Source organism: Cyprinus carpio, chromosome A12 (genome assembly GCF_018340385.1).
Source record: "Cyprinus carpio isolate SPL01 chromosome A12, ASM1834038v1, whole genome shotgun sequence".
NCBI classification, from domain to species: Eukaryota; Metazoa; Chordata; class Actinopteri; order Cypriniformes; family Cyprinidae; genus Cyprinus; species Cyprinus carpio.
The window spans coordinates 18,649,726-18,673,213 of NC_056583.1; the positions used below are offsets into that span (position 1 = coordinate 18,649,726).

A 23,488-nucleotide genomic window follows, 5' to 3' on the forward strand; every position below is an offset into this window, starting at 1 on the left:
ATGACTTTCTCTTTCCTTCAGCTGAACTCTGTACAATAGCTCTTTAGTCAAAAATAGAAACACACACTCTGCTTTTAAAAGACAAGCTGGGAGTGAATATCAGGTTGTGTGTTACTTCTAGGCTTAAAGGCAGCCGTTTTACATCAGTTGTCACTGTTTCAGTCTTATTTATATAGAGTGCAATTGGTGCAGAAGAAGGGGCTGTCAAGATTGAGCTGCTTCTTCCGCTGAGGCCTCCAGAAAGCCATATGTTCTCCTTCAGTTGAGGGACAACCCAACATTTTGCGGTCCTCCCCTCTGTCCTGATAATTAAAGGGACAGTTCACCCAAAAATTTAAATTAAACCCTCTATGGACACCTTGGCAATTGAATTGCCATTGGCTAATACATTTTTTAGTTTACTCGCCAGATTGATATAATATATATATGATTGGCTATATATATAATAAATGTTTGTAAAATGGCTCAGTTTTTAAAATATCTGAAAGTACACTCTTAACATCAGTCAGTCAAGCATTATAATATGATAATCAAGTATTATTTAATGATAGAACTTTAGTAAGTAGAATTAAAACATTATAACCATGTATGAATGCATATTAGTCATTTAAACTGAACTTAAGACTGGTGGTGGTGCTTTTTGGTCATTCAGTGTTTCTGTAAAAAAATGGGAAAAAACTAACAAAAATACTGATAAGATAATAATGATACGAATTCTGCTAATAAGAACAATATAAAACGCACTAAGGATTAACATGGATTCATGAATGTTAAGCAGGTTGTGTGCATTCACTCGAACTGATTTACTGAAATCAAAACATGGATGTTGATTGGTGAGCGCCAGCCAATGAGATTGCCGTTTGCGCATTAGTTCCACCCACTACCGGAGAAAGAGGCAGTTCTTAAAAGCTGAAAAATTCCAAAGAAACCGCTTGATCGCTTGACAAAGAGTGAAACTCTGAAACACTCAGTCGGTGTGTTTGGCGAGTGAAAATATATCTGTGCTAAACTTATACTTAGCCTCCAACTCACACACTGGTTAGTAAAATCTGAGAATTTATTAGCCGTTGGCTAATATTAGACATCATTTAGTCGCCCAGAGTGAAGATTTAGTTGCATATGCGAGTGATTTACTCTCAATGTATTGGGTTGGTTATCATTTACTTTTACTTTTACATTTACTCATATATGTATGACTTTCTTTCTTCTTTGAAACACAAAAAAAGATATTTTGAAAAGTGTTTTCTTTCTAGTCCAAACTATATGTAATTCAATGTTAAACCCAACTGACTTTAGTTGTGTGGAACTTTTTGAAAGAAGTCTATTATGCTCACAAAAGCAGCATTGATTGGATCTAAATACATTATAATATGCTGATTTGCTGCTTAGGAAACCTTTCCTTATTATTATCAGTGTTGAAAACAGTTGTGCTGCTTAATATATATTTCTGTAAAATGTGACACATTTTCAGGATTATTTGATGTATATAAAGTTCAAAAGAACAGCATTTATTTCCTTTGGAAATTATAAACACCTTTACTGTCACTTTTGATCAATTTAATGCATCCTTACTTAATAAAAATATTACATTTAAATTAATTAATTAATATTTGGTATATCTTAACTTTTAAACTCAAATTTGTAAAATAGTTTTATGACACATATAGTGCATTTTTTGTTCGAACATATTTTTCAAATATGTTCTCTATTTGTCTGAACCGTGGCTTAGCGGTTCCTGTATCTGGTGATCATGTGAGAAGCATATGTTTGAATCTGGGTTGCGTCTTGTCCAACTCCATTTCCTTCTTTATTTCCGATAATTTTCCATCCCCTCTCTTCTGCCTTTGTCTATAAAAATAGTTTAAAATATCAAACAGAATGCTCTGTGGTCTTTTATCACTTTATCTGAGAATTTTTATAGCATTTAACTAAGTCTCTCTCACAACAACACCAATTTGAAATATTCCAAGTTTTAGTCCTCCTCACTGGCCCTGCTTACATACAGCCTGAGGTTAACCTATGGCCAAAATCCAACTTCTGTTTATAACTCTCTGTGCTCTATGAGCTAAACTTATCCTCCACAATCCATTGATTTCACCCCAAAAACCTTTCCAAATATTTGTAGAACTATCTCCACAGTTTTGAAGTTGCTAAGTAGAGTGAAGGCAGAGGGAGAGGTGAATATAGCTATGTATAAAACATCTTTGAGTAACATTTTTTGTCAGTATCTCCTGGTGGCAGAGGTTTGGTCACTTTGGGAACCTTGAGCTGTTTCATGTTTCCCTCTGGTGGGTTTTATTAGCCACTTGTATGTTCCTTTGGTGATACTGATGTGTTTTGTGGTAGTTGGTTGATTCACACATCACACAAACAGGTTTGTGCTAAACATCCGTTTGAGTTATTATTACTAAGATATCCAAATTGTAAGGGCTTGAGGGACATAAAAGGTCATTTGTTGCTCCATGTATTTCTTCTTGAAGTAAGCACTTTGATCTTCTTTGAAGGACCACACATACAGCGACAATCTCTATTTGGTTCACTTGCTTAACATAGTTTAATATGTGTATTATTTTATATATTTATATGATATTTTATGTAAATTAAATTTATAATATATAACAAATCCAGAAGATAAGGTGTCAAATATTTATATTTTATGGAATAATTATATAAAAATTATATAATATTTTCTGTATTTGTTATGCATTTAAAATATATATTTATATTTTATGAAATTTCTATTTTTTCATATACTTTTTAAATATAATTTTATATATAATATATTAAACACACATACAAGTATACATTCATTTTTTTTTAATATATTTATGTTCTTGTATGTTCTATTTATATTATTGTAGTTTATTTATATTATTTTAGCTACGCTGAATGTTTTCCTTCAGATTTGCCACTCAAACTTGTTACACACAAAACAGAAATTGTATTTGACTCTTATAAGAAATGCATTAAAACATGAAAACACTGTTTGCTTGGGTGAATCATCAGCAATATGGGAGATTTATACAAACTTCCTGGGCTGAGTGAAGTGCAGAAGAGTGAGAGCGTATTTCGGGCTGAGCCCAACAGGTGAGCTAGATTTTCAAAAGCCTCAGATGAAGTGGATCTGTCTCAAGAGGATCCACTTCAAAGAACACCAGCAGACTTTATTAAAGACTAATGTGCATGCGCTGGCTCCGAGACATCAACAGACAGGAAGTGATTTTACCTTCAAGCTAGATTCCCCAGTAGACTTTATCATTTTCTTTATGTTTTAGATTCGCTGAAATGCTTAAAGGAGTAGTTCAGTCAGAAATGAAAATTCCGTTATTGTTTACTCATCTTAATGTTGCTTAAAACCCATGTGAATTTCTATCTGCTGTAGAACACAGAATAAAGAATATCTAAACTGCTGTGAAAGTATATTGTGGTGATTACATGCTCTAAAAAGACAAAAAAAAAAAAAAAAAAAAAAAACGTCCATAAAAGTAGGGGTGGGCGAAGTATTGTGGAAGTATCACAATCATCAATTTTCTTGTTGGTTTTCAAGACTATTTTACTGAGTTACTGAGCAGTACAAAACAAAAAAACTAGCAAGCCCTAAAACTAATATAAGTAAAGTTCCCCAGCTTATTAAAGACAAGTAAACAGTCCAAATAAAAATAACACATGACAAGCAATAGATCAAAGAAATACAATAGAAGAAAGATACAAATGAAGCTGAACTGTACTTTAAATTTGTCTTAACTGTATTTTGGCAAGAATACTGCAGAAAATGAATAAAGTAATCAAATGTAAAATACACCACTTTATGAATGAAATATACAGTGATTTTTAATAAGGCGACAACAATTATTTGTGCAATATGCAACAGACAGCTGCAGTTTTATAAGACTGCTGTCACTTTGAAAACTAATGCATGGGTCTAATATACTGACAAACATCCTTTTTCCCAGCTGTTTATATTCATCTAAGACAATACAGTGTTTACATGCCAAACAGGGCATTCAGACATATTTTTGTGTGTATATGACTGTTTAGGCGCACCTGAAACCCAAAACATACTTTGTGTGTTGCCATATTGATTTATTTTTCACAGCTTGTTACACTTTTTATAACTCCTTTTATTATAAATCATATCACACTCTTTGCTTTCTCATCCATCCATGTCTCTTTATCCTTATAACGTGTTAATAACTTACAGAAGTCCTGCCAACTGAAAAATGTAGATATATTTACATACAGATATAAATAGGACATATTTGCTCACAATCCTTACGACTGGTTTGAAAAGTAGGTTTTGGCCGTCTTCAAGATCTATCACAATTTAAAATCATCAGATCTCCCATCCCTACATAAATATGATATGATTCGTGTGCTGTATTCCAAGACTTCTGAAGATGTACACTAATGAAAAATTAAATGTGCGCATACATAAGAATTGAGAAGAATTAAGAACTGAGGGCAACACTTAAATTTCTATATTCAGAAACTTTGATTATAGAACAGTAGTTATTAGTAACTGCCTTTATGGTACTTTTTGTCCTTGAACGGCCCTCAACACATTATGACAAAAAGATTTGACTTTTTGTGTTCCGTGGAAGAAAGAAAGTCACACAGTAGTTATTGAGTAAAACTGGCAGAATTTTCTTTAAAATTTTAAACTTTTAAAAATTTACAATTAGTTGGTATTGAATTAAAGCATTTTTAGTGTCTAATACAACAGCACAAACATGACAGATTATGCGATAGGTGTCATAACAGATGGTTGCAGCCTTCTTGCATGTTCTGTACAGAAGGAAGCTCGCACCTCAGACCGAAGGATAATGCTATGCCAGCTGCACCAGCTCACTGGAGGTTCTCCTGCTGTAAATATGGAAATGGCAGGCAACCTTGGGCACCCCTCATTTACACACACACCCCGTTAGATAATCTCATGGGAGAGCTGGGGCCTGTTTGATCCCATCCAACAAGGCACAGCAGACAAGGTGTAATCAGCCAGCTCGGCTATCCCTCCATTTCCCACCTTTCCCTCTCATCCTCCTTTCATCCCTCTTCTTTTGTCAGTGCATAGAGATGGATAGGGTGCCTGTGGCAGAGTTATAGCGATTTCTGTTTTTTTTTTTGATGAAGACTTGGCGCTGGAGATGCATCACAAACCACAGTGTGATGTTAAATTAAATGTTGTATTTGTTGGGTGAGGATGTCTTTTTTTCAGGTTTTTACACATGAAAGAGATTATTCAGATATTATAACAGGATGTGTAACAGTGTTTACAGCTTATTTAATGTTTGCATACACTCAACCTTTGTTATTGTTGTAATAAAAATGTTAGGATTCATGAAAATAAAGATGAAAAAAATGAAAATGTTTCCAACTATGTAGATATGTTTGCAACCTATTATTATTATTGATAATAAAAATAATTTATCGTTTTCATTAGTTTTTATAAAAATTAAGAGCGTAAAATTAATAATGCTTATTTTGTTTATATTGTATAGTTGAAAAGATTATTTACAAGTTATTGTGTCAGAAAACCCTGAAGTTATAAATAAAAATCAGTTCTGTGTATTGGACACTGAGAGATAAAATTAAATAATAGTGGTATCAATAATATAAAAAACATACTGTTCATTAAACTATTCATTAAAAACATTAATTATTGCATATTTTAGTTTCTTGATCACAGATTGCTTTCACATGACCAATCTCTGAAACGTGAAATTTACAGCATCCTTTTAAATATTTACTAATGCCTCTTAAACAAGAAACTGGTCATTTTCATGTCCATTTCCTCTCTCCATAACAGCCAGTAATGTTCTGTCAGTGGGAGAAAGCTGTCTGAACTACAGAATGCTTTGAGTCTATCAGCCTATCATGAATATTTCAGCGTTTCATCCAGTTCTGGAATGGCCTGATAGCCTTCAGGGGAGCAGTTGTCTGCTGCTCACCATGCGAATTATGAAGTCAATGAATATCGAAAGCGATGGTTACGGAAGATGTTTTCGGGGTGAAACTCAGGTGTTAAAGTCAAAGAAGTTATTGGGAATAAAACCATTTTGGAGTGAGCTATTCCTGGAGCAAAGCTTCAAAACAGACGTTCACACTTTGGCAAATGTTCATTGACATTTTCTGTGAAAGTTCTCAGTTAAAATGTCTCCAAACAGTGTTATTGTGAGTGTTGTTGGTTTCAGTCTGTTATTAAATTCATTCATGGCATTTATCTTTTGTAATATCTGAAAAATACTATAAAATATTTGTCCCAGGATAGCAGGTAATTTAGTTTGTCATGTCTGATCTTGCACACATGATGTCTTCATCTCACAAATTACTGAACGGTAATGAAGAGAACATTACATTCTGAAAGAGTAATTAATGAGTGCATTCCAGATGGGTCAAGCTGATATAGTATCATTTTCCGTGAAGCGAAATGTCAGATTTTGCCTTAAAGACACTGAATTCATTCAGCCGTGATGCTGAAGTGCTATTCGGGGTTGTCATGGTGACAGACTTAACACTTGTTCCCATGACTCCAGTAATGTGTTAGTAACCTAGCGCCCAACCCCCATGACAGTAAAATATAGATTGCCTCCAATCGGATTTAAGAAATCAATAATTTCCATTGTCAAGAAGTATTCAAGCCTTTGGCGTTTGGATGGAGCTTGTCACATGATATAAAGCCTTCCTGTAGTTCAAACATTAGAGCATGACGCTAGCAATGCCAAGATCATGGGTTTCAGGAAAATCTTCAATTAAAAAAAATGAGCTTGAATGCAATGTAAATCACTTTGGTTAAAAGCATCAGCCAAATGCATAAATGTAAATATTGTATCATTTCAATCTTAATTTCTTGATCTAATGTAATCAATTTTGTAAGTCTATTTATAAATGAATATTTGAAATTGACTAACCTTGACCAGTGTTATTTTAGAATAATTGACTTATTATTATAGTTTTTATCCAAATTTTGGATTAGTTTTTATTTGTATATTTTCTGCTTTAATTTTATGGAAAGTTTTTATATATATACAAATAATTGTTTTTTTAAACTATATGAAAATGAGAATTGTTGCCTTAGAAAATAGTTGTTCAGTTAATTTGAAATTTATTTCAAGTAAAACAAATATTTTTTATTGTTTTATTTTAAAAACCCTGACCTAGACCATAATGGATCAGTCACTAGCTGTGCATTAGATGAAGAAAAAATGTTACATATATATATATATATATATATATATATATATATATATTATATATATATATATATATATTATATATATATATATATATATATATATATATATATATATATATTAATATATATTCTATGCTGTTGCTAGGGTGTTGCTACTGTAGGTACAGTAGTTACGTATTGGCCTAAAAGAGTCCATTCTCAGTTCTTTGTGATGCTCTGGTCCCCAGATGTGGCTTGGGTTCTGTCAAAAAAGGTGTTTTTCAAAAATAATTGTTTGAGTAATAATACTTTTTAAGACTCTTTTATGCCAAAAATGTCACATTATGATATTATCCATAATGTTGAAACATCCTCTTTTGGAAAGCCCCTCCTGTAGAAGTGGGGCAAATGCAGAGCAAGAGATCCACCGTACATTAATGCCGTGTTTGGACAGGAACTGGACAGGAGTGGGAGGACAGATTTATGCGGCCTTTTAAACAGTACTCTATGTGCTTGTGTTAATAAACACCCTCGGAACACTGGTGATTGTTGGATCGGAGGACAGAGGTGGGGAGTATTTTGCTCTTTTGTTCCGGGGGAAGATGCAGTTTTGTCAACAAACTTCACTAATATGTTCATTTAGAAAGGCAGAGTATTACTAATACATTCATTTTGTGGGTGGATGGTACATGCGAATTAAGTTACAAAACAAGGCTAGCAACATTCATTACCACTGTAACTGAGAAACTAAGAACCAGACTGAATATTCCTGGACTGACATGGGTTTGTTTGACTTAAGTCAACAATTTTTGGTTTATCATCAGCCTGCCAGTAAATAAATAAACTAAACACACCTTAAAAAAACAAATAATAATGAATAAAAAAACATAAAAAAAAATAAAAAAAAATTATTTATTATTGTGTGTATATACATATATTATCATTATATTTGTAACAATATTTATAATATGATTACACTTTAAAACATAACTTTTAACATATTTTAAAATGTAATTTATTCCTGTGATGCAAAGCTGAATTTTCAGCAGCTATTACTTCATTCTTAAGTGTCACGTGATCCTTCAGAAATCATACTTATCATACATTGGTGTTCAAACATTTCTTATTGTCAATGTTGAAAACAGTTGTGCTGCTTAATAGTTCTTTTGTGGAATATAATAGAAATAGAAAATTCAAAAGAAAAGCATTTATTTGAAATCTGTATATTTTTGTAACAGTGTGAAAGCCTGTAACTTTTTTAATCAAATTAATGTGTCCTTATAAAAGTAAAAGTATTAATTTCTTTAAAAAAATGTTTAAATAAATATGCATTTGTATTGTGTTGCTACTTCAACAGTATAATACTTTTTTTTGGCAAACTCTGTTTTTTTTTTTTTTTAGTTTAGTTTTTACAGATAAAAAGCACCCCTTGTCCACCTTCTTTAAAGGAAGCCGTTGAGATTGTCCTAACCTCTGTGCCGTCTGCTCGCAGATTCAAGATGACAGCAGTGGGAACAGTCTGCTCTTTGTTCTGTCATCTCTCATGTTTGTTTCAGGAAGTTGCCTGTGTCTTTTGTCATCCGGCGTTCTGATATGAGTATACAGAGGTGTTGAGGATGACATTTGTCAGAGGACTAATGTGAAAATGAAAGTGGTCACACAAGGGTATGTGTTGGTGCAAACAGGTTTGGCATTAGATTGCTACAGTGCTTGCAAGCAACACTTTGGAAATCCCTTGTGCTCCTTTTTAAATATTTTTTCTCTGCTGTTTAATTTTTTTGTACTATGTAATACAGTATATATATATATAATTATATATATATATATATATATATATATATATATATATATATATATATATATATATATATATAGTATATATATTATGTATGTTAAAAAAAAAAAAAAAAAACATAAAAACATATATATATATATATTATGTATGTATGTGACCCTGGAGCACAAAACCAGTCTTAAGGGTCAATCTTTCGAAATTGAGATTTATGCATCATCTGAAAGCTGAATAAATAAGCTTTCCATTGATGTATGGTTTGTTAGGATAGGACAATAGTTGGTCAAGATACAACTCAACCCAATACAGTAGGAAATTTACAAAATATCTTCATGAAACATGATCTTTATTTAATATCCTAATGATTTTTGGCATAAAAGAAAAATCAATAATTTTGACCCATGCAATGTGTTTTTGGCTATTGCTACAAATATACCCCAGTGACTTGAGACTGGTTTTGTGGTCCAGGGTCATGCATACAAGCACATATATATTACAGCAGTAAGCCACTCGAGGCAGTTTATTACAGTGACTTTACCAGGGTAAAGGGATGTTACCTCTCTTAAAACCCCATTTTAAATGTGGTAAAATCACTGTTATAAAATCCTCTAGTTGCTTTTTTCTTTCATAAAATGACTGAAAATGAAATATGACTATGATGCCAGAGTTTAATAAATAATAGGATATATACAGAAGACTGCAGAAAGAATTAATATAAATTCAGCTGATGTGCAGTCAGTATGAACTCAACCACTGAGATTGTAAAGCAAAAACCATTTTATAATGTGCATGATTTATATACAAATATGAACATATAGCATGATTTGCTTTTTGATTCCAGTTATCACAGTTATTGTTCCTCTGTACCCTGTGGTCAGAGATTTTTCCTCTGTATCTGAAGAGATGGAATTAAATGGTAGCTTGAGTTCATTAAAGAAGCTCTTTTGATCATTTCCTCCAACATGGGATGAGTGGTTTTCTGCGAGTGGAAGAATACCTTTGGTGTAGATATCATATCCTTCTCTGCCCTGTCCAGGAGCCTGGCTTATCCTTTGTCCATGCATTTTAATTGATAGCTTCTGGCTGTAGTCCTATTCCACCACGGCAGGAGTCTTCCGCCCGTCCTCACGCTGCCACATTGTTTCACAGGGATGTAATTAAAGTTTCTCTTTTGAAATGATGGCAGAGAACAGTTAATCTCATCTGTCTCTTTTACCACAAAGAGAGTTTTTTTAAGTGTTTTTAAAATGCTGGATATGAAATTCCTGCAACTTCTAGCAGACAGCATGGCACAATGTCATAAATATGTTCAGAATGGCCAGACTTTGCAGGCAGTTGCTACTGAGCACATCTCCTTGCAAGGTTGGCTGTTAAAAAATACCCATAAAGCTGATGATTTGGTGAGTTTGTCTATTATTTATACACCAGCTTGTCAAATTACAGATGAGTTTCAGCATTGGGTAAACAACACTGTTTTATGGAGCTGCTTATTTCAGAAGCAAAGCTTATATTTTCTATGCAATATGTTCCTTGGAATACTGCTGCAGTTTATCATGAAGCTGAGATTTTGAGGTTTTTCTTAAACTTAACCCTGGGTTACAGTCTTCCAATTTTGGTAGCTGGAATTTGTTTTGTACATTTTTAAGTGGCTTAAAAACAGCCACGAGCAGTTATTAAAAGAACCTGTGCACCTTCTACAAACTGTATTCCTCCAATCAGTGTTTTTGACCTCATAAATATGCGAGTAAGAATATTAAACTGGGGTTTACAAATGCACAGTCTGACATCTTGAAATGATTAATTACTAACCCAGGGGAAAATGTGAAAAAAGATAAACAAGATAACTCATAATCATTACAATTCAATAAATTATTAACATTCATACACAAAAATACAGTAAAGAGAGAGATAGAGAGAGAGAGAGAGAGGGAATGAGATCAGGACGTGATGTGACCCAGACTGAGTTTGAACCTGTGAGTCTGAGCCAACAGCTCTTACAGTAAACATTCATTTTCAAGAGCTTGGTGTCAGTGAATTTTTTTTAAAATGTTTTTAAAAGTCTCTTATGCTTACCAAGGCTGCATTTACTTAATCAAAACCACAGTTGTGAAATATTATTACAATTTAAAACAACTATTTTCTTTTTTTATGTTTTAAAATGTAATTTATTCATGTGACACAAAGCTGAATATTCAGCATCATTACTCCAGTCTTCAGTGCCACATGATCCTTCAGAAATCATTCTAATAAGCTGAATTGCTGCTTAAGAAACATTTCTTATCAGTGTTGAAATCAGCTATGCTGCTTAATAGTTTTGTGGAAAGAGTGTTGCATTTTTTTTACAGGATTCTTTGATGAATCGAAAGTTCAAAAGAACAACATTTATTTGAAAAAGAAATCTTTTGTAACATTATAAATGTCTTTACCGCCACTTTTGGTTTAATGTGTCCTTGCTGAATAATAGAAAAAAAAAAATCTTATTGACCCAAAACTTTGAACAGTAGTGGACGTCCTGAGTAAGTGCACTATTTGCAAACCACAACTACAGCAGGATAACACTTTCAATTGTGGAAAGCTCATTTTAGTCAATTACTGCTTAAATGATCTGCATTTCCCATCCGTGTAACCCATGATAGACTCTCTGACCCTTAGACAAGCTCCAGAACCTGTCTGGCCTGAGCAGTTCACTCATAGAATGCAAGAAAAACCCATGCTCTCGACTTTCCTTTGTCTTTAAACAGAGGCCTTGATTTCTAAGAGCGGCAGAGAAAATCACCAATGATCTTCCTATACAATCCAGCCTTTTTTTGTTTCTGAAACTCCTGAGTCAGTTTGTTTTCATGTGCCTGTGACAGTTGATTGAAATTCTCAGAATGAGGTTTAACATGGATGCCATTAAAAGCCTTTGTAGAAGATTGATGTCTTGATGTTGTTGGTGTGTGTTTTTTTGCAGTCTTTTGCACTTTTATTTTAAGTGCATTCAGAGGGACGAGGAGATAGTGCTCACCACCCCTAAAGGTTTAAACACAGATAACATTTGAATTTGAATGGCTGCTGAGAGGATATCATTTCCTCTTCCTTAGAGGTTCAGCTCTTACCTTTGGGCTCTTAGAGGTGGTTCATGGATTTTGTTGAAAGAGAGTCTCTGAACAGTTGCACTTTCAGCGCATTTTATGTCTTTGTGCTCAAGGCTGCTCACATTGCCATTAACACTTGACATTTTGAATGTTAACCAGTTCCTGTGAAAACACTACAGATCCGATAAAAAAAAAAAAGATAATTATCAGCTTTTCCAAGTGCGTATGTGCATAGATTTACACAATGTCACATGTTGGCATAGACTGTCATGTTAGTGTTAATGTATTTGATATATGTGACAGCAGATTATTATGAAACTTGTTGAGCAGTTGTCTCCTGAAGATGTTTTCATTGTTGTGATGATTACAGCTGAAGTGTAATAGGTATATATATTGAAAACAATTAACTGAAATGAAACTATTGAAAAATTAAACAACATACTTATTCTGACCCATAGTTATTAAAATATATAAAAGAAAAAAAGATCATACTAAATTATATTATATTTTAAATGATTAAAAACTACTTGCTGAAAAATGGGTTAAACCTAGTGGTTTGAAGGCTAGTGGTAAAAATTGGTACATATTTAAAATGACAGTTAATTAGTATTTTGGGGTTGCATTGTGATCCATAAATAGAGTCTTTTAATGTTATCTAATAATGATTGTTGTTCTAAATATGCCTGACCAGATTTGATGACAATGTTCTGTATAATTTGCTTAGAAATAATAAATAATAAAATTAAACAGTCTTTGACCAATAATATGGAGATTGTCATTTAAGAGAGCATCTGATTGGACAAAAAAAAGGAAAAAGTCTAGTGCAGGATGAGTCATCAAAATGTTTTGTCGATAAGAGAAGAGACTATAAATTAAAAACGCATAACTATATGGGGACTAAAACCCTAACTCCTCTTGTTTCCATGGTTAAACATGGTGAAACATCGTGATGGATGATGTCATCGGTGGGCGGGGTTAGGGGGTGTGCCCGAAACGTCAATCTGTATGCAGAAAAGCAAGGTAAACACCAACTGACTGATAGGACAATGGCGAATGATTTGCAGATACTGAGCACCGCTGGCAAATATATAATCTTATAAAATGTGTGGTAGGTACTGCCGCTCCGTAGTATAGAGTCCGTGTGATCGCAAATCTCAAAAGTGAAAGTAAAATGAGAGCGCGCATTCGGAGGCGGTTGTAATTTCCTGCATATTAGTAGTGGCTTCCTGATGGCCGCAATTTATATACAGTATAATTACCCAACAATATAATTGTGAGAGAAAGTATTGAAATATTTTTTTAATCCTCCCATCTCGTAGGTTATTTATTCCCTTTTAGGGTTCTGTAGGACACTTAATTTCCTTTCCGAACACGGAGTTGGGATGCGGCGGATTGGGGGGGGGGGTTTCACGATGCCGGCTCATTCAGCCATCAGCGATGGACGATGGCATCATCTATTGGCCCAACCCTAATGTCTAGTGTCCACCAATGTCTTTCTGACTAATCTTGTGAAACTAAATTGACTAATTTGTGGCTACTGAAACTTTTGACATGTTGACACATACCTATATTTCAAAAGAACATGAATAATATTCCCTCCAGCCTTCTGTTTTGACTTTTTTCTTTTTTTGGGCGATGGTGATAAAGCCTTAATTAATGGGATCAAATATTATTCCCCTCTCATAATTCGTACCCTTCTATGAAGAGATTTACAAGTAGCTGTAAATCTTTGATTTACAATGCAAATTTAGCGGCCCATCTGCGCTTTATCTTTTTTAATATGTCGGTTGCCATAGAGGATTTATGAACTGTGTACTTTAATTTCCTTTTTTTTCCCTTTCAACAAGTTTGTCCAGCTTCTTTTGTCCTTCAGCACAGTCTTTGTGGCATTTGACTGCAGAAAAATACGTTCTCATCATCACTATTCACAAATCATAACAATTAAAAAATCAACAAACAAAAACTCCAACAGACAATCCAACACAAAAACATCATACAAGACACAAAAAAACAATTATCCTATTTAATCCTATTTAAAAACTTTCATTTATATTGTTATTTATGACAAATATAATGCATCGCTAGTATAGTATTTCATATTTGATTAACAGACTGGTATCAGCATGGGATTTTTTCACACATTTAGCCATGAGATATTATCTAATCTTAGACATACACGCACATACAGAGTTGCTAATCTGGTTCTACTGTAGAATCATGTTAAATGTGATTTCTTATTTTCCCCTCATTATCTATCTTCACTCTAGTTCTTTTCCAGAACCTTGAGTTGTCTCATTACCTAGCGATTGCTGTACATAGGCAGCATCTTAACACATAGCTCAAATAACACCACTCTAGTAAAGAGCATTCAAGATTCATTCAACCCTGACAGTTAAGTCCAAGAGTTTGACATTAGCATTTTGCTTTGCTTCTGACATTACAGTACACAATCAGGCAACTTTTTCATTGTAGGTAACATGCATATTCTGCTTATGCTATCTCTAGTGATTTTGTTAACACAAAATACATATAATACATAGATATTATGGGTGAAATAGTGCAGTTTAGTAATATTAAACTACTTAGAAAATATAATTATGCAGCCTACCAGTGTTATAGTTAACTAAAACTATTTAAAAACATTTTTGTTGTTTTTTTTAACTAATATATATGAAATATTCATATTTAATATTTTCATTTGGAATTTAAAATTAGTGAAATAAAACCATGGCTAAAACTGAAATACAAATATTTAGAAATATTAAAAACCAATAGTAAAAGTATATTATTTGTATTTATATTATTAATATATATTAATTTTGTACAATAATAAAAAAAAAAAAAAAAATTCAAAATATTAATAAAAAACTATTTAAAAAAATACTAAAATAACATGGATGTCTACTTTAAAATGTCTAGTTAGGTAGCTCACTAAGTTTTGGATCATAGGTTTCCTCTTTTCACATTCTCTTTCCCTCATCTTCTCTTTCTCTCTTTCTAAATCATTAAGATTGATTATACAGGGTCTATGCCTTGAATTGATTGACTGCTGATTTCCAACATCTCCCCCTGGCTGTGAGCTGGACACATTGTGCTATAAATCAGAAAACTCAAGCCATTCTAGCTAATAGAATATCTCAGACTCAGCTATAAAAGGATTACAGTTCATCATCTGTCCCTCCTAAGAGCCCGATCCGAACTGCTGAGAGGCCGTTAACATTCAACCTCAAAGAAATCCAACTCTTAATACAATATCCCAGAGATGGAGGGCGCAGACGAGGGGCGGAGTGATTGATCCATCACCATGGAGATTTTGTAAAGGAGGAAGGGAAGCTAAAAGCAAGAAGATTGAAATTGATTTTAGTACTTAATGCTGTGCAGAGCTTGATTCATATCCCTCTGATGGAATGTTTACCTGCTACGCTTGTTTTTGTTTGTCTGCATTAATGTGTTTATGAAGGACTGTTGAGATGAGGGGAGAGATACTGTCAGTTGCTCCGTCTGTGAATGAGGGCTGTTTTGGTTGTCTGTCTGAGGGAGTGTTCTCCAAAATGGATTTGACAGCCGTTAAGGGTGTGTACGCCACTCTAGTCAACTTTTATTTGACTGACAGCTGTTTTGGGACCGGGAGGTAGATTGCGGGCCTTGACCGCTGTGTAAGTTCCACTAAAATATCTATGACCTTGTGGCTACGTATCCACCGCAGGCTTGTTCTGGCATAGGCAGCTACTGGAAGACCCCGGGGAAGATGCCCTCTATCATGCCTGAGCTAGTATTGATTTGGATGCAATTTCTTGCGCAAATATGAAATGTTGTTTTATTTCCTGCACAGTTAGACAAGACGAGATTTATTAGGGATTCTGGCCATGTGGAAACTGAAGTCTTCCTGAGCATGATGTGCTGTGTGATTTAAAGATGTCGAAATACACTTGAAATACACTTATTTTGGTCATTACTAAAATAAAAACAAGTAAGAATACCAGGTTTTCTGTGGTATTGATAAAAGAGGCACATTCGGCACTCGTACAGCAGTCAAGTCAGTCCGGTTTTGAAAACATGCAGTCAAACCAGCTGTGACAAAAATATTGCTGTTTGGTAATTTCCAGGAAGAAAGATCTCCAGGAAGAAGATTTATTAAAAAACATAATCTAATAAATGCATGTGTGAATGTCTAAAGTATGTATGAATTTTTTTTAAATTCTCAACAAGGCTGCATTTATTTGTTTAAAATACAGTAAAATATAATACTGTAAAATATAATTAATCTTTTTTCAAGATTCTTTGATAAATAGAAAGTTCAAAAGAACTGCATTTATTTGAAATATACTGTATATATTTTGAAACATTATACATGTCTTTACTGTTTACTTTTGTTCAATTTAATGCATTCTTGCTGAATAGAAAAAAAAACATTTTCAAAAATTGCACTGACCCCAAACTTTTGAACGGTAGTGTATATAATTTTTACACTTTATGTGTTTATTTATTTATTGAAATTCAAAAGCTTTCTAGTGAGTTTCATATATTATTTCATATATTAGCCCATGTTCATAACCCGTTAGGTGATACCATAATTTTTTTTGACTTAATTTATAGCGTTCAATAAAGTGTAAGTTTTTGCTGTGGTATTAAAATTGGTAGCAAAAAATCATGAAATTTCATTGCTATAGGTATCCACAACAAACTTCCCCCAAAATTGCCATTGTTAAATGAAGTAACTGAGGTTGTTATGCTTGTATTTTTCAGATGTCTAAGTTATGACCTCAGGGCAAGCAGAGCACCATTCCAGTGTACAACTACAAATACAGCATGTACATAACAGCTTTGATAGACATGCTGGCACATGTTCTTTCTTGAAAAACCCAAACATGCACACTGTTTCTTCTACATCCCTCCTCCTACTTCCACTCTTTCATTTATCATTTATTTTCACCTTCTTTCAGCTCTCTGAAGTTCATTATTTCAAAAAGAAGCTCTTCATCATGTTGAGAGTGTGTATGTGTGTGAATTGCCAGAATAAGGCAGCATTAGCTTGGGCCCAGATGAAAACACACTCTTGACAGGTGATTGGTGAATATTGACTCTTGAGGTGCTGGCAGATGTTTTTTTTACGTGGCCTTCAGATTACTGTGTGTGTGTGTGTGTGTGTGTGTGTGTGTGTGTGTGTGTGTGTGTGTGTGTGTGTGTGTGTGTGTGTGTGTGTGTGTGTGTGTGTGTGTGAAGAAAATCTGACTGAGCCTGATCGACTCCTGCAAAAGCCAGGTTAATGTCAACATCAAAACATTCAAAGCCTGTATTTCAGGGTGAAACCGGATATTCAAAAAGAAAAAATGTACTTCAAATACATTTTACACTTTATTTACCCACGTCTCTCTCTTTCATTCACACTTACACTCTCATTCCATCTGTTGGGCATGTTTATCTTTTGTGAATACATACTGCTATTTCCCATAAACACCTCAGAGTTGTTTAATGGAGATATCTTACTGAAGATTACCTAATTCTAATCCTAACATCAAATCTCTTACTAAATCTTTTCCTTTCTCACACTTTTGGAAGTCTTGTGATGACTGACCTAACTAATGGAGACCTATTTAACTGTAATATTCCACTGTTAAATATTTATCAGTGGTTAATGAGAGCAGTTATCTCGGCTTTTTAGAAGATAGAGAGATGGAAGATTAAACTTTATCCTTGTTCTGTAACACTTGCCATCTGCTCTTATTTCCTGCTTTTGTCCGTCATACATGCTTAACAACAACAGTGGGTTTTCCCCCATTTGAAATGTGCTGCAATGCATCCTTCTGATTCAACAGACCCATTTTTCTAAATGGATGTTTGTGTTTTTATTTAGGGTCTTGGAAGTCTGGAGCCAGCAGAAGCTCTTTGAATGGCTTTTTATCTCTTTCAGTGTGTAGACTTTTGTGGGCCTCCAGTTAATGCATGTAGTTGGACTTGGCAATTATTGGTTAGCACAAGAAACGATACATTTAGCTTTGGTCCTCACGTGTGCCATCTGACTTGCAGCATTTTGTAGTCTTTGTTTTACCCATCTTCCTTCATATTTTTTGTCCTCTCTATGTTATGAATAAAAATGAAAAAAAAAAAAAAAAACAGAATAACAAATTCGGCACATAGATGTAAATTATACACAATATAAAAATATTTTTATACAAAATATATTTTTGTTTTAAAAGACAATACATAATATATATTTTTTACAATGTTTTAGTGGAGGCATAGCACTAAATTTAACTGAATATGAATAAATATTTGAATAAAAGATAAATGTGAATAAAAATGAGTAAATAATACAAATATTTTAAGAATAATCTATTTTAATTATTTTTAAATATTTAATTATTTAAAACACATGATAGGTAAAAATTGATAGCCTGAATGCACTGTAAGTCGCTTTGGATAAAAGCATCTGCTAAATGCATAAATTTTAATTTAATTTAATTTAATTTAATTTAATTTAATTTAATTTAATTTAATTTAATTTAATTAATTATTTATATATAGATTTATACAATAATATATTAATACAATATATTTATATTTATTAAATTTACAACCTTTTTTTTAAGTATAGGTATTTTGCAAAATTCAGTTAGCTTAATTTTATTATGTAAGAGTATGTGGTATGTAATTTTATTATAGCAAAATGCCTTATGGCCTTTTTTTAAGCTCAAACTGTGGAGTATGGTATTAGCATGCCAAGGTCATCATTTTAATTCCCAGAGAAAGCAAGCTAAAATATGTACCTTGAATGTAATGTAAATCACTTTATGCAAAAATGCATAAAAGTAAATGCAAAAAATATCCACAGTATAGTGTAGCCTGTAACCTTATTTCTAGTATGCCTCAAGCTTTTATGAATGGCTTTTATTCATCAGTTAATTGACTTGTGCCATTAATACTCAGACAAAATTGTATGATTCAAAGCTCTAGAGGCTCCTGCTGAATTAATTGTCCATATGTTACCTGGAGATCAATTATCAGCCAGAGGGCATGTGACACTTTGTCTTTATATAAAGATAAAGCCATCCACATACATCATCCAAAAATGGCCAGACACACTGGCAGAGCAGAAACCCTACTGGTCAGAATAATGGTTTCATAGAGGAAAGAAAAAAAACACAAGTCAACACTTAAGTCAAAGAAAAACCACAAAAACAAAACCAACAATAGAAAAACACAAAAGTCACACTTAAGTCAAACAGAATATGTGCCGAATCATTTGAAGTGTTTCCGAGTGCTGAAATAAGAGAGTGCACTAAGGACTCTTGTAGAATGTCATCTGATTATGCGTGTCGTGACGCTGGCGGCCCTGAGGCACCCCTTGGACTGAACTGATTCTGCCCTTCTGCGTTAGACTCTGTGGAGCTGCTCAGTGCTCTACAAAGCTCTCGCTCCACACTGTGGTCACAGACTGCACAGCTTCAGTTCAGATCATCTCGAAAAGCCTCTTTGACTAGACTAGTAAAGAAACATCCTCAGATAAGGCACCAGCATTGCAGTGCATTTTGATGCTGTCATGTTAAGCTAAATCCTGTATTAAAGTTATTCTTGGCAACTGGAAAGATCCATTTACATGCTATAATGTAATATAAAACTGCTAAGTCAGCTTATGTTTTATCTTTCAAATTCTTCATGCTCAGCCATTCTGCTTTTTTTTTTTTTTTTTTTTTCAGAGATTAATCATTTAAATTGGATCTCTGGTGCAGAAACAGCTTCACGTCCAAAGCTTATTCTGCACTTTTTAAGTAATAAAGGCATTGAGTTTGAATTTTAAGCCATTATTTAATGGAAGCTTAATGCAGTTTGTCAAACTTAATGATTTTTCCCTGTTCCCTTTGAATACAGGCATTCTAAAATTACATTTCATGTGTTTTAGCATATTCAAATGAAGGTAATGCTAGCAAAGGCTAATATTGCTGAGTTAAAGGAGATAATAGCAGTGGCAGAGTGACTTGTTTGGGTTGTTGCTTGGCCTACTTTGTTAGAACTCCCATTTCTCATGGTGTCCGGTTTCTCTACAGGTTGCATGATGGATCGACCAAATGTAATCACATGAAATTGAGGACACCACTTAGTTCATGGTAAACAGACCATGTCCCATAACTAAATAATAAAAACTTAACCCCCCTAACTTTTATACACATACACAATAACACTCACAAAACACCACCAGTTACACCTGAAATCTTATATCGGGGGAGCATGATTAAGGGATGGCATGGGGTGGAGTTATTTTAGGATCCCTGGGAAAGGGTCTCACGTAGACAGTAAGGGAGATTTGATGATGGGTACATTGAGTGTTAATGAGGTAGGGGAGTGTTTTTGTGTGTACGTGTATGAGTGTGTGTTTATGTGTGTCATCTAATGGAAAAATCAGAAGATGGCTTGACTACATTACTCCCTCTGTGGAGATACTGTGTGGCCCCTTCTTGTCTGTCTTGACCCCTGGGATGGGGAGAGGCTGGAGTTTCGAGCCTGAGTTTCAGAGGTTAGGAGAGTCCATGGTACAGTTCCGATAGCAACATGACTCCATTCTGAAATTCCCATGTTTGTTTTGTGACTCTTTTTGTGAGTATTTATGTACTGGGTGGATTACTTTTTTATGCTGTCCTCATGAGTGTATACCTAAAGAACTCTGACTGGCCAAAATCTGGCTCTAAATTTTCAGGACTACAAGTTGTGCCAAAAAATCTGGGCAAAAGTTGTGCAGTGTATTCCATTCTTATGGTATACAGGCTTAATTCTGATCCTTGTAACCTTGTCATTTTTTGTTTTTCCCCCATCTTTGTTTCTCTTTCAGGATGGACAGGCAGTTCTGCTAGACAGCATTTCTCTCATGCCAAGTTTGTTCTAGCAGATACATGAAGCGACAGAAGGTTTTAAGCCAAAGCAACAACACTCTAAAAACAAACAAATCACATGATGCCTGCAGCTACCTACGAATAGGGTTGATATATGGACGAGAGGAGTACGATACAAAAAAGAGACACTGGAGCGGCGATTCCGTCGCAGTCTATGCGGGCCATGGTGACCTAGAGTCAGTAGTCGTTTCCTGGCAGGACAACTTCATTCCAGTTTAATCCCTGCTTGTTCTCTTTTTCTTCTACCTCCCTACCAGAGTGAGGTGCCACCCTCTCTCTGTTCCTGCCACCCACTTGGCCAAGATAGCTATGGCTGGAGTTAGGAAGTTGGCACGAGTAGTCAGGCACCAAGGTCTCCACCACCTGATCTTTGCACTCATCCTCTTCTGTCTACTCTCCATGGCCTACTTGGCTTATCACGTCAGTGCTGGACCCAAGATCAAGGAGGCCCCTGTGCCGTTACCACTGGGAGACTGTGTAGCTACATCGGTAGTTGGTGGAGGAAAAAGGACTCCACTGTTCCTGCCATCGCAGGTCAGTCAGCGGCGACACTCAGTGAGGACAGCAGACACCTCTCGGACAGAGCCTGTGGTGTTACTCTTTGTGGAAAGCATCTACTCCCAACTTGGACAAGAGATCATTGCCATTTTAGAGTCAAGCCGCTTTCATTACCGCACTGAAATTGCACCGGGGAAGGGGGACATTCCTTCTCTGGCTTGGCGAGGTCGAGGCAGATACACACTCATTGTCTATGAGAATCTGCTCAAGTACGTCAACTTGGACTCATGGAACCGCCAGTTACTGGACAAATACTGCCAAGACTATGGAGTGGGAATCATTGGCTTCTATAGGGCAAATGAAAACTCCCCATCCAGCGCTCAGCTTAGAGGCTTCCCTCTGTTCTTGCGTTCAAACCTGCCACTTTGGGATTACAGAGTCAACCCTGCTGCCCCCCTACTCTACATCACCAAACCTAATGAGCTGGAACCTGGCCCTTTACCTGCAGACAACTGGACCACCTTCCTGTCCAACCACAGTACTTATGAGCCTGTGCTGTTAGCTAGCCCCAGACCAGCAGAACCCAATCAGCTCCCAACACACTCACACCAACAGCGAGCTCTCCTGGCTACAGTTATGCAGGACCTAGGCCTTCACGATGGGATCCAGCGGGTGTTCTTTGGAGGTAGTTTGTCTTTTTGGCTGCACAAGCTGCTGTTCGTGGATGCCGTAGGTTATTTAACTGGCAGAAGGCTCAGCCTCTCGTTGGACAGATTTTTGCTTGTGGATGTAGATGACATCTTTGTCGGGAAGGAGGGGACACGCATGAAAGTGGCAGATGTTGAGGTAAAAACCTTTAAAAGTTATTGGATATGCTTGCTTGCTAAAACTACCATCCCTGTTGCTATTAGTCATATAAAGTGACAGGGCTGTATGATGTGGAGAAAAAAGTAGAATCATGTTTTTTTTTGACAAAAAAAAAAAAAAGTTTTTAAAATGCATATGAAGTGCAATTTTTTTTAAAGCTTCAGCTTTGCTGTGCTGCACAATTTGCCCAATTTTTTTTTCTGATTATAAAGGAACATGACTATAAAAAATTATAATAACAATAATAATAATACAATTAGAAAATTTACTATTGTAATATTTCACTGTAAGTTAAAAAATAAATAAATAAAAATCTTGATTGTTTATATGAAATCATCACTTTGTGGGGTTGACAGGGAATGAATCCTTCAATCAGACCTGACCCAGTTTGTCTTTCATCAAAGGTATCTTTTGTTTGAATAATCCGAACTCTTTATTCTCAGAGCTTCTCTCTGACCGCTGTCACACTCCCAGAGCTCCTCCATGACTGAATTGAAGCTAATGAATTAGCACACTTAATACGGATCAGGGAGATGTATTCTCTCTCTGCAGCTGTTTGTAGAGCCGTGGTTATTGTGCAAGAGAGAGAGCTTGTTTGTAATGCAATGGAGCATGGTATTCTTCTTCTTTCACCATCTCCCTCTCTCTCTCAAGCTCCCTCTCTCACTTCAATCTCCTGAGAGTGAAAGAAGGCTCTTGCTGAAGGCTAGCATGGGGCTAATTAGACTGGCTCACTTTTTAATTTGAGCAGATAAGTTCTCATTGGGGGCTCTGTGTGGCCCACCACAGCAAAAGCAATGTCATGCCTGAGGTTTTCGGTTTCACATTTTCTCTTTCATTTTCTCTCTTTCCCTTGCTATTTTCATCTTTTGTTCTACCCTTATTTCTTCTCACCCTTTATCGTCCTTGCCTTTCTTGTCTCTGCAAGATCTGCCCTCTTTTATCTACCTTTTCTCCAACCTGCATCTGTATAATGTCAAAATAAATACTTGATTTAACTAGGACTGCCAGTATTGCTGGTGGACTATGTGATGGTAATACGTGTCAAACCTGAAACTTTTATACTATGCTAAATATATTTGTGTGGCTATCAGGACCACTTCATGTTATCTAAACTTAAGGGGAAAAAAACAGTAATGAGTAATGTGAAAATAGAGGGCAAAATGGGTCCAAGTCAGGATGAAGAATATAAAGTTTA

General features: G+C 34.9%; 1 protein-coding gene across 2 annotated transcripts in view; it reads left to right on the forward strand.

The window, feature by feature from the left end:
• The window catches only part of LOC109079785 (bifunctional heparan sulfate N-deacetylase/N-sulfotransferase 2-like), a 57,679-nt gene that overhangs the window by 25,046 nt on the left and 9,145 nt on the right, over positions 1-23,488 (forward strand). For both annotated transcript variants that reach the window (XM_042767974.1, XM_042767975.1), the window contains exon 2: positions 20,865-22,269. In XM_042767974.1, the coding sequence (XP_042623908.1) occupies positions 21,235-22,269 (1,035 nt within the window). In that variant the 5' untranslated portion in view covers positions 20,865-21,234. The remainder of the gene's footprint in view (positions 1-20,864; positions 22,270-23,488) is intronic.